This window comes from Lacerta agilis, chromosome 14 (genome assembly GCF_009819535.1).
Source record: "Lacerta agilis isolate rLacAgi1 chromosome 14, rLacAgi1.pri, whole genome shotgun sequence".
Classification (NCBI taxonomy): Eukaryota; Metazoa; Chordata; class Lepidosauria; order Squamata; family Lacertidae; genus Lacerta; species Lacerta agilis.
In genome coordinates, this window is record NC_046325.1 from 28767736 (window position 1) to 28780400 (window position 12665).

Consider the following 12665-nt stretch of genomic DNA (forward strand, 5'->3'; position numbering starts at 1 on the left):
ATCTGAAAGCACATTCTGGAGTTAAGCCATAGGGACTGAGTGCGAGTAAGCCCAGTGTGCCTTTGTTATATGCTCAGAGGCACCATCATGCGTTCTAGTATGGGCAACAGGGCCTGAGGCTGAGCTGTGATGATTCCAGGGGCACAAATTAACCTATTCGCTCTGCAGATGCTCAGAAGCACTCTCGTTCTCACTCAGTGTAGGAACACTGAGCAAGAAAAAACAGGCTCTGCGTCTGAGCTTAGGAAATAGCACCGTGATAGTTTCGCTCGGTATGGGTGGGTACCTGAGCTGACGCCAAAATATCCCATTTGCTCCCCCAACTACCACAACCCCTTGCCTTAATGTTAGGTCATTCCTCACTGGATGCCCTGAGACTTGTCTTTGCTTTCATCCACAGGCATCCCTTTCCCCATCATCATTGCTTGGGCCATTGGGAAACTCTACTATGACAACGAGAAGTGAGTCAGCCCTACTCTCTCTCTCTCTCTCTCTCTCTCTCTCTCTCTCCCCCCCCCCCCATCCTGCTTTTCTGCTGCTATGGTAATGGCTTCTAGAGCAGGCTTGCACAGCCTTGGAGTGGGTGCTACTTCGGGATTTGGGGGTGGGAGGAGGGAAGCTCTGCTGGCATTTCTCTGCTCTGCACAAAGGCAATTAGGAGCAGATTTGGGGGAGATTTTAGCAGACTAGCAAGAAATCAGGAGTGGCCTCGCTTACAGGCAAGCAGTGTTCTTCCCCCACTCTGCCAACTACCACCCCAACCGCCCATGAACCAAACTAAAAGCTGTTTACCTGAACCAGAATGTGGATCAGTGGCTCCCAAACTTTTTGGAGGCCACCGCCCCTTTAGTTCCATAAACTCACCCCCAGGGCCCCCTAACCTATAAAAAGCACTACTGATAATAGTGAAATGCACCACCTACTAAGGGAGATGATAATGCAATGAAATTTGAAACGGTGGCAATTAATTGCACGTGCATTCAAAGTCCAATTACTTAGTTTAATTAATTAAGCAAAACTGATGAATTCTTGATCCAGTGATGCCAGCTTTTCAAAGTCTGGTAGTCATTTACATCTCCATCACCCCCTGCTACCTTTTGGTACCCTCCTAAGTAATCCTGCCATTCCCCCTCCGGGGGGGGCAGTACCACCCACTTTTGGGAACCTTGGATGTAGGTGCTTAAATTTCAGGGATATCCTAGCCCCAATGGATAGGATTAGTTCAGGGAATGGAAACCTCTGACCGGTGGGCCAGATTAGGCACTCCCCATTTGGCCCATGAGGCTGTTCTGCCAAGCCCACCTGCCCTAAACCTGATGTCACATGTCAGAGGCGAGGCAGGTAAAGCAACAGCTGGGCCGAAAAGAAGCCCATAGGATCAGTGGCACCTGCAAAGACCTGTGTAGAGTGAGTGCCCTGCTTGGCTCTCTGCTAGCGCCAACAACCAGCTGGTTGTCAAGGCTTCGAGGGCCGTGTATCCACCCAGGGCGAAAGCAACTCACCTGACATGATTATGAGTCACCTAGTTTGGTCGTCCTAGGGGATTTTAACATCCATGCCGACACGACCTTACAAGGGGCCGCTCGGGACTTCGTGGAAAGCATGGCCTCCATGGGGCTGTCCCTGAATAAGTCTGGTCCAACTCATAGCCGAGGACATGCCTTAGACCTGGTATTCATCTCTATGGATGTTGGTGATCTGACATTAAAAAAAAGTGAAACTAAAGAAGTGCCATGGTCAGATCACTTCCTGGTGCAACTGGACTTCTCCGCAACCCTTCCCCTCTGCAGGGAGGTGGGACCAATTCGGATGGTCCGCCCCTGCCACTTAATGGATCCAAATGGTTTCCAGAGAGTGGTAGGGGATACTTTATCCCATGTTGATGGCCTTTCAGCCGATTCCCTGGTGGCCCGCTGGAATGTGGAACTAACCAGGGCTATTGACTGTTTGGCTCCGAAGCGCCCTCTCCGGTTGCATGGAGCCCGGACAGCCCCGTGGTTTTCCCCGGAGCTGAGGGCGATGAAACAATCGTTGAGACGGCTAGAGCGCCGGTGGCAGAAAACCCATTCTGAATCCGACCGAACACAGGTTAGAGCTCAACGTCGAGCCTACCAAGTGGCGATAGCGACGGCAAAGAAGACTTTCTTCACCGCCTCTATTGCATCTGCGGAAAATAGCAGCAGGAGACTCTTTCAGGTGGTTCGGAATCTATCGGAGCCACCTTCGTCATCGGGGCCTGGTAGGGACCCCAAGATCTCCTGCAATGCGTTTGCAAAGTTTTTTGCAGATAAAATCGCTCAGATTCGGAAAGAGATAGACTCCACCGTGGGAGCAGGGCCAGGGCGGGAGAGTGCCAGAGTCCTGTCTAGTCCAGTTGCGTGGGATCAATTTCAGTCTGTTACCTCCGAGGATGTGGACAGGCTGCTTGGACGAGTGAAACCAACCACCTGTCTCCTTGATCCTTGCCCATCCTGGCTTATAAAAGCTAGCCGGGAGGGGCTGGGCGATGGGCTGCGCGGGGTGGTGAATGCTTCCCTCTGTGAGGGAGCCTTCCCAGCCCCGCTGAAAGAGGCGGTCATTAAACCGCTTCTTAAAAAAACATCTTTAGACCCGGCCAATATGGCCAACTATCGCCCAGTCTCAAATCTACCATTCTTGGGCAAGGTGATTGAGCGGGTGGTTGCTGAACAACTCCAGGCACGCCTGGAAGAAGCGGACCATTTGGATCCCTTCCAATCGGGATTCAGGCCTCACCATGGGACTGAAACCGCCTTGGTCGTGCTGGTCGATGATCTCCGGCGGGCTAGGGACAAAGGTGAGAGCTGTTTCCTAGTTCTGCTGGATCTCTCAGCGGCCTTTGACACCATCGACCATAACATCCTTCTAGACCGGCTAGAGGGGTTGGGAGCTGGAGGCACTGTTATACAGTGGTTCCGCTCCTTCCTCCTGGGCCGTGTTCAGAAAGTGGTGGTGGGGGATGAGTGTTCAGACCCCTGGGCTCCCACTTGTGGGGTGCCTCAGGGTTCTGTCCTCTCCCCCATGCTTTTTAATATCTATATGAAGCCGCTGGGAGAGATCATCAGGGGGTTTGGGCTGGGTGTTCATCAGTATGCGGATGATACCCAGCTCTACCTCTCTTTCAAATCAGAACCAGTGAAGGCCGTGAAGGTCCTGTGTGAGTGCCTGGAGGCGGTTGGAGGATGGATGGCGGCTAACAGATTGAGGTTGAATCCTGACAAGACAGAAGTACTGTTTTTGGGGGACAGGAGGAGGGCAGGTGTGGAGGATTCCCTGGTCCTGAATGGGGTAACTGTGCCCCTGAAGGACCAGGTGCGCAGCCTGGGAGTCATTTTGGACTCACAGCTGTCCATGGAAGCGCAGGTTAATTCTGTGTCCAGGGCAGCTGTCTACCAGCTCCATCTGGTACGCAGGCTGAGACCCTACCTGCCCGCGGACTGTCTCACCAGAGTGGTGCATGCTCTGGTTATCTCCCGCTTGGACTACTGCAATGCGCTCTATGTGGGGCTGCCTTTGAAGGTGACCCGGAAACTGCAATTAATCCAAAATGCGGCAGCTAGACTGGTGACTGGGAGTGGCCGCGGAGACCACATAACACCGGTCCTGAGAGATCTGCATTGGCTCCCAGTACGTTTCCGAGCACAATTCAAAGTGTTGGTGCTGACCTTTAAAGCCCTAAACGGCCTCGGTCCTGTATACCTGAAGGAGCGTCTCCACCCCCATCATTCAGCCCGGACACTGAGATCCAGCGCCGAGGGCCTTCTGTCGGTTCCCTCACTGCGAGAAGCAAAACTACAGGGAACCAGGCAGAGGGCCTTCTCGGTAGTGGCGCCCACCCTGTAGAACGCCCTCCCATCACAGGTCAGGGAAATAAACAACTACCTGACATTCAGAAAAAACCTGAAGGCAGCCCTTTTTAGGGAAGTTTTTAATGTTTGATATTTTTGTATTTGGTTTCTGTTGGAAGCCGCCCAGAGTGGCTGGGGAAATCCAGCCAGATGGGCGGGGTACAAATAATAAATATTATTATTATTATTGACAAGTGGGCGGCCCCTTGTGGGAGTGTTGCAAGCAACTTAGAATCAGGAAAACAGGGTGGGAGTGGAAGGGGATTAACGCACCCTCTTCCCAAGCGCTGCATTTCAAACCCAGCTTGCTTCCCCACCCACCCACCCCCTGCAGCTACTTTTATAAGAAATAGAATTTGTGAACAAGCTAGAGTCCCCACCCCAAATTTCCTAACATCTCTGCATCCTCTGGCGCTTTGTAGTGGGTTGAGCAGAGGTGAAGGAACGAATGTTTAGCGCGCTCCCCAATTCTCTGTTCTGTAGCTAGAAAAAGCATTCTAAAATAGAAAATTCAGCAAATCTAGACAAATTTGCAAACTTTATGGAGGTAGCAGAATTAAACTACTTGGTGATTTGTTTTTTTAAAAAGTGTAAACACAGCACTCGGCATTGCTAATGAAACACCATAGTGGGAGGTCCCACCCAGCTAAACCAACCTGGGATTTAATGAGATGGACTTATGGCCTTTCCCTCTGGGCCCTTGATCTTGCTTTCCCAGTGACTTGCTAATGGAGGACATAGCAGCCCCCTGGCAAGTTGCTTCCATGGCCATTAATCACGCAGGCGAGCAGGATTGATTTGGGCTGGCCGCCATTTGCCTTAATTATCAGCCATGGCTTCTCGCTTTCAAGCTAAGTCCTGGCTGTGGCTATGGCTGAAACCAGTCACCCACCCTCTTGTTTGGGATTCCTAGCCACTTAGAAACGTCTTCTTGGCGGGTTTTTTTTTTAAATGTTCTTTTCCCTGACACCTTTCCCTGCCTTTCTCAGCAACTACAGTCTTGAGGGGTGGTGAGTGATGACAGTGACTCAGATGTGACTTAAAGAAAGAAAGAAAGAAAGAAAGAAAGAAAGAAAGAAAGAAAGAAAGAAAGAAAGAAAGAAAGAAAATAAATAGCAGGAACAAGACAGTGGGCCTGATCAGGGTAGGGGTACCATGCATGGGTGGTTTCATTTTCTCTCCCAGCTCCTCCTTCCCAACTGCACTGGTTTCATTTTCTTCCCCAAAGCTGCTATTTCTTTTGACAGGGAAGCCTGACATTGGTGGTAGCAGCTGTTTCCCTCTGGGAATAAACAGCAGTATTGGGATGGGGGGGGTGATTATTTTCATTGGGACCATGGCATGGGAGGAAGGGTTAAAAACTACCCCTTCCCTTGCACCATGTTCCTGATCCTGACACTTACCTATCCCTAAATATGCTGGCTGTTTGTTTTCATCAAATAGATGTGTGGGAAATGGGCGGTACGTTTTTCATTTTATCCAGTTTAGGTCACGGTCTTCCAGTCTTGAAGCTCTTCTTCCTCATCCTACATGTGTTAGGAGGAGGTTTTGGCCAAGGAAAAGCACTCTGCCCATGCCCAGAGATGCTCTTTCTTTATTATATCCTGCGTCAGAAATGGATTTGAGGCCTGGACTCTGGTTCAGCTTCAGCCAGATGAAGTTAAACCCTCACTGTGGTTTCTTTGTGCTCTGCATTCTGAATTACAGGTGCTGGTTTGGAAAACGAGCAGGGATTTATACTGACTACATCTACCAAGGTCCCATGATACTGGTGCTGTTGGTAAGAGCGGAAGTTCCTTCCTTCCCACTCTCAATACTTTTTCGGGGTGCAGTGCGGGGGGTGGAACAAAAGAGGCCAAGACTTCAGTACCTTTTCATAATTGTGCAGGAATGGGAGCGTTGGCAGCAAAAGCTGATCATGGGGGCTGGGCCAATCTGTCAGTGGGAAATTCTGACCTAAAATTTCCTATTCTACCCAAATCTCTCTTGCATCTGGTCCTTCTGGAAGTAACCCCCTTGCAGTTTTGTGGAGTTTTTTTTTGCAGAATGCTTAGGAGGGACACTTTTTTAAAAAAAATTCAGCCAAACTAGATGTGATGCAAGCCGTGCATGAAGTTAAACCAGTCCTGATAGTTTCATCTTCACACATCTTAGATGGGAGGGAACCAGAGGCGTCACCTTGGGCTGAAGATTAGGGGGGCCCAGCAGCGTGGCACACACGTGACATGGCATGCCTGTGACATCACATGCCCAACATGCGCATAGTGGCGAGGAGGCCTTGCCCAGTGCCGCGCAGCTTCAATGGCCACGGTTCCTCCTCTCTCACACTCAGGAGGAGCCTGCCTTTGATGCTGTGCTGGCTCAGCTGTTCAGCCTCCTCCACCCCCTCAACATTTGCATGGCTGAGACCCCTGCAAAGGAATATTGAGGGGCATGACGACAGTCGGCCCCCTAGAGTCGGCGCTCCTGGAGGGGACTCTGTATTTGATCACTGCTTTTTTCATTTTTTGTAATAAAAATTGTCCAGACTCGTAATTATCATTCAAAGCTTTACTAACCAAACTTCTTCAAAAACAGGTACAAAAGAATCAATGGTACACCCAGAAAGTCGTATAAAGCATGTACATATCCAAGCATAGTTTCTTAAATATATAATTGCAACCAAAGCTGAGATCAGTGCTCTGTCTTTCCCATAGCCTGCATTACACTGCATCCAGCCTGGAGAGGCTTCTTATCACATCCTTCTCTCACTATGCCTGGGAACAAAAGGCAACCCCCTTCAAAATGGCAGATTTGCAATTGAATATCATGTGATCTAAAGTTAAACACTCACGTGAGCACTAGCAAAGAACAACAACAGTTAATTATCAACCCAGCTAGAGGCTGAGAGAGAGCTTCCTTCTAGCTGAGTATACGCCAGTGGAATTTTCCGACGTTAAACGCTTACCAACCTGCATACAGGCATTCTGCATTTCAGTGTGCTATTAAACAATTATGCTTAGCACTCCACACCTAGGGTGGCCCAGTGCAAAGAAGGGGACTCTTGCACCTTCAATAAGTTGCATAGCAAAGGGAATTTTCAGCTGATAGAGCCTATGTGACAAGCTCCACCTGCTGAAATAAACAACTATTAAAGGTGCTGGAGCCCGCATCCCTGTTTTGTATTTGACCACCTGATCCGCATCAAATTCAGATATGGTTTTTAAATTTAAAAAATAATAATTCCAAAGGTTTCCTGCATCACATCTAATTGGGCTCTTCCTTCCATCTATCCCCCCACTCTTCCTTTCCTATTGCTTTTGCCATCTTGGCATACTTTCTATCTTTCGTGAGCTCAACACTACTACCGGCACCGCTACCAACTGAACACAGCACAATTCGCACACCTCCCCTACCTCCAGCAAATTTGTTAATGATGTTATTTGATGAGGATAATAGCAGCCGCTATCAGGCAGCCTAGGCTGATGCAGAGGCCTGGGGGGAAAGTCTGAGGTGATTTGTCTAGTTAGAGGGCCTGCCACACCGCCTGAGGAGACTGCTGCCGCCTCTGCCCTCTGGGCAGCCACTTTGTAACCCTTTCTGAAACCTCATGCCTAATTTCCCTCAGGATTAGTGTTTCTGGAGGAGGCCAGAGAGAGTGAAAGAAGGCATGAGGGTTCCTCACGTGTTATCTGTACAAACGTTAAAATCAAAACAGCCTTTCTCTGGGAGAACTTTCGGCCTGAGCTGGACTCGATCCCATTCTTCCAATGTGATCTCATTCTCTCTTTGTCAGAGACAAAGTAAAGTAGAACAAACGAGAAACTCCACGTAGGTGGGGGGGGGCTGAAGCAGGAAGACAGATCCCTCCTTCTCTCCCTCTGCTCGTCTGCTTGATAAACAGGACCGGTGCTAGGGCTTCTTGCGCCCTAGGCGAACCACCTTCTGGCGCCCCCCGCCCCCCCACCAAAGCCTGCTTTAGCGGGAGGGGGGGTGGAGAGGCAAGCAGCAGTTTCTCCGCTGTAGTAGAAAAGCTGCCACTAGCCCGACCCGCCCAAGCGTGGCCAGCGCCCCCTCCATTTTGGCGCCCTAGGCAATTGCCTAGTTCACCTAAATGGACGCGCCGGCCTTGTTGATAGACAGCAACTTTTGAACGAGCCCACTAAGAGGCTAGTTTCCATCTTGGTTGCAGAGGAGGGGCATTCTACTGGCCTCTTAGCTGACTAGTAACTTTGGCTTATTGACAAGGCTGGAGTAATACTACAGTGCTTGCTATAATAAAAAGCAAGCCAAACGCATAAAAACACTCCTGACGGGTTTTGTGGCATTACTATAGAACTCAGAAAGCTCCATTTCATATATACTGTAGGTGTGATCCATTTCACATGCTGATCTCACTCCCAAAACACAAACGTAAAAGTGTCTGTGTGGGGGGGGGGGGTTGTGTGTGTGTATAATCTTGTTATGAAGACATATGGAACATTTTAAGAACTTTCCCAGCAGGGTGTGGCAGCATAACCCTAACCATGTCTACTCAGAAGTAAGTCCTGCTGAATTCAGTGGGACTTACTCCCAGATAAGTGGGTTTGGGATTCTGTAGGGTTTAAACCCCATCGTGTGAACCACACTTGAGAAGTACAAGGTGAATGAAATGATGGAAATGACGGCTGCATCTCAGGTAAAGGAAACCACTTCTCAAATGTTCCTCTCTTCCCATGGAAGGAGGTCCCCCCCCCCTTTTTTTAAGCAAGAGATGCATCTTTCCTGTGACATGCTTCCCCCCCTAAATTTTTTCCAGTGTTTTGAAAACTGGTTTAAAAAGTGCTGCAGGGATTTGTTGGGGGGTAGGGTGGTAACATATGAGTTGGTGATGTTGAGGCAATAGTCATTGGGCGTCCCCCATAACCAGCTTCTCCCCAGTTCTCTCTGGGGATCTGCAAAACCATTTTTATTTATTTATTACTCCTTAAGACAGGAATACACACACACACACACAGCATAGCTGTCAACCTTCCCTTTTTTTGCGGGAAATACCCCTATCAGTACTATACTATAGTAGGCCTACTGTTAGGGGAATTTCCCACAAAAAAGGGAAGGTTGACAGCTATGATACATAGTGGTACCTCAGGTTAAGAACTTAATTCATTCTGGAGGTCCGTTCTTAACCTGAAACTGTTCTTAACCTGAAGCACCACTTTAGCTAATGGGGCCTCCCGCTGCCACTGCGTCACCAGAGCACGATTTCTGTTCTTATCCTGAAGCAAAGTTCTTAACCTGAAGCGTTATTTCTGGGTTAGCGGAGTCTGTAACCTGAAGCGTCTGTAACCTGAGGTACCACTGTATATGATGCTGTCAAGCCCACCCCTGCAACTCTTAAAATGTTAGATCTGTCTTTACTTATAGCTGTGGGCCAAAACAAGAGGGTTCGACATATACAAAACGCTGCAAGTGGAATGAAATGTCATTGACCTAATTTATCAGCAAAACCATCAATCACATTTGCTTTAACAAACTGCTCTGCAACAAGAAGTAATTCAGCATTTGCTGGCAGGCCAATAAAACAACCCAGCTTGGAATGGGAGGAAACCCTCTACATTTCTAATCTTCGCAAACAGTGGACAGCCCAAACTGTAAGGAGAGATGGAGCTTCTGCAGCCAGTGAAACAGATTGCAAATGGCCATATACAAGTTGCTGTGGCCTTGATCAGTAGATAATTTTACTGTACATACCGGTACCTACCTTGCTTTTCGTAAAGGAGCTTGGCATATTTTGGGGAGACAGATCAATTATCTGAGAGGGTTTATTTTGCATCACTTCCAGAATTTGGTTATCACTATCCCCCCCCCCTCCTTATTTCCACTTCTGAAAAGAATTGAATCTGAAGTCCAACTAAGCCCTGAAGACTTTTAAAGCAAGATTAGATTTCAGATTAATGTTATTCTGTCAGATGAAATAATGGCCATTTGTTTTTGCAATAACTGAGAGAGTAGCTCCCCCTAGTGGAAGAGAGAGTAAACCGGACTGCAAATGTTACTTCTGTTGAGATCCACCAGGTGGTTCTCAAGCACAGACTGATTTTGAAAACTTGCCCTAGAGAACAGGTGTGCAGGGGCGTACGAAGGGGGCGTGGGGGTGCGGTCTGCCCTGGTTGCCACCCTGATGGGGGGTGACAAAATGGTGGGCGGCACTCGTCACCGCGGGGCCTGCAGCACGCACGAGCCAGCGTCTTGGCGCCTGCAGGCTCTGCGCTATCTGCCCGCCTCCCCTCCCCCAGCTGAAGGGACGTGGCACCCATAGGGACGTGGCACCCATAGGGATCTGTCCCTATGTGCGCTGCGTGCCCCGCCCCTATGGGTGGTTTGCCCCACCCCAGGGGCCTGAAAGGCTTCCTCTGCTGCTGCAGGTGCGTTTTGCCTCCACCTTAGAATCTTTGTTGTTAGCATGTGTCAGGTTTTCTGGTCATCACAGGGTTAACTGTTCACCAGGAGGCGTTCTGATCCTGGGTGCCTCGCCCACAGCTATTTGAGGCTGGTTATCCCGAAAGTTGGCTGATACCTCGCCCTGCCCCCTAGGACACTTTGCACTCACCATACGGAGCCAATCGTGTGTACAAGTTGTGTTCATCGTGAGCCATCATATAGACGGGGGGGGGGGGGGATGCCCACAACCTGAAGCTTCTTGAACATTTGTACTGGTTTGTTTTTTAATGGAAAAGTGGGATAGAAACATTTTAATAATCAATAAAAGTAATGTATACAAAGGGCTCTAGATACCTGAAATCCAAATAAGTAAGGCAGAGCTACTCCGGGGATGGGGAACCTGTGGCCATCCAGATGTGGGGTTTTTATTACATTTATATCCTACTTTTCTTCCAAGGAGCTTCAGGTGGTGTGTGTGTGGTTTCCCCCCTCCCCTTTTTATCCTCACGGAAACCCTGTAAGGTAGGTTTGGCTGAGAGACGGAGACTGGCCCAAGGTCACCCAGAAAACTTCATGGCTGAGTGAGGATCTGCACCCTGGTTTCCCAAATCCTAATTCAGCACTCTAACCACTACGCCACACTGACTGTCAACACCTTGGACTCCCAACTCCCATAAGCCCCAGTATGGCAAATGGCCAAGCAATTATAGGAGTCCAACCTTATTTGGAGGCCTACATGTTCCCCATCTCTGCCCTACCTCTAGGACTGGGTTAGCCAATTTGGTTGGACACCAGCTCCCATCATCCCTGACCTTCATCCATGATGGTTGGGGCTGATGGGAGTTGCAGTCTGACAGCATCTGCAGAGCAGCACCTTGACTACTTCTGCTTGGCTTCCTAGTGAATGGAACTGGGGGGGGGGCAGGAGGATACACCTGACTTACCGGTAAGCTACAATTCACAAAGCAAGCATAGGGTCATTTTGCATTGGTGATGGAGGCATTTCTTTATACACTTACCCCACCAGTTAATCTTGTTTCTGTGTCTATTCCAGATCAACTTTATCTTTTTATTCAATATTGTCAGAATCCTGATGACGAAGCTTCGGGCCTCGACCACCTCAGAGACGATACAGTACAGGTATCAATGCAAGAGCACTGATGGGGAATGGGTGGCCAGAGTTTATGACAGGGGCTATGCTAAACCACTGTTCTGACTCCTCGACTCAAATATATTGTGCAAATTGAGCAGGTTTCTATTATTGCTTTGCAGAATTTATTGATTCTGTTAACTGTAAGAGTACTGAAGAGAAGGCCCACTTGGCCTCCCTAGCTACAGAAAGCTCTGTTCATCAGCCCTTTTAACTTTTAAAAGGCAGGAGTCTGGTAACCCAGACGCAGGAAGTAAGGCTCAGGGCTTACTCTGAGCCAGGGGTCAATACTAGAATCTGCTCTTAAATTATGTTTTAACCCAGTGGGCATGGCCCCCTTGATACTGAGGGATGACTTCCAATCATCGTGGGGGAAAAGAGACTTTAAACGAAGTGCAGACCTGCGGACTGTCACATCTCTTCCTGGAGTCTATGACATTCAGTCAAGCTAAAGTTGTGATCTCTCAAAGAATGAGGGACGTTGCTAGACAAGAGGATATTGCCCTTGTGAAACCTGGGATGTTTTTTTGGGATCAGATATTCCAGATTTCACCAGCCCCTTATCTGGTGGAAATCCACTATGTGGAATACCGCAGACTCCTCACAGCCGCTAGGTTAAATGTTCTGGAATCGGTGGTTTTGTGGGGAAGTTACAGGGGAGTTCCATGTGCCCAGAGATCCTGTCCCTGTACCCAGGGAGCAGTTGACTCAACTGAACATATACTTTTGACCTGCCCATTTTATGCAGATCTTAGACAAAAACTTATAGCTCCATTCCTAGGCCAATTTAGCCTAGTAGACAGAGAAAGACAGGTTTTGTTTTTGTTGAATAATTTCACTGGTACCACAACTTTCTTGGTGGCCAAATTTCTTTTTTTGGCCCTTATACGCCGTAAGGTTAAAATCGACAGTATTGACATGGGTTTAAATGTATAATCTATTTCTCATTGTATGTTTTAGTGTTAAGCTCCTTGAGATGTTTAGACGTTTTAATCTTTGTATGGATAATGATTGTGTACTGACTGACGGTCAAATAAATTTTATTGATTGATTGAGAATCTGCTCTGAGCCCTCTCCCGCTTGGACTACTGCAATGCTCTCTATGCGGGGCTGCCATTTAAGGTGACTCGGAAACTACAACTAATCCGGAATGCAGCTGCTAGACTGCTGCCTGGATATATCATTATCAAATGTTCTTCTTTGTGGAAGATTCACTGCAAGTGGAAGTCTAAGCACACCAGGAGAAGAGG

At 48.6% G+C, this 12665-nt stretch overlaps 1 protein-coding gene across 3 annotated transcripts in view; it reads left to right on the plus strand.

Annotated features, from left to right (window-relative positions):
• Positions 1-12665, plus strand: part of LOC117059001 (corticotropin-releasing factor receptor 1) — a 72046-nt gene that overhangs the window by 55108 nt on the left and 4273 nt on the right. For all 3 annotated transcript variants that reach the window (XM_033170441.1, XM_033170442.1, XM_033170443.1), the window contains 3 exons: positions 401-461; positions 5574-5646; positions 11320-11405. In XM_033170441.1, the coding sequence (XP_033026332.1) occupies positions 401-461; positions 5574-5646; positions 11320-11405 (220 nt within the window). The remainder of the gene's footprint in view (positions 1-400; positions 462-5573; positions 5647-11319; positions 11406-12665) is intronic.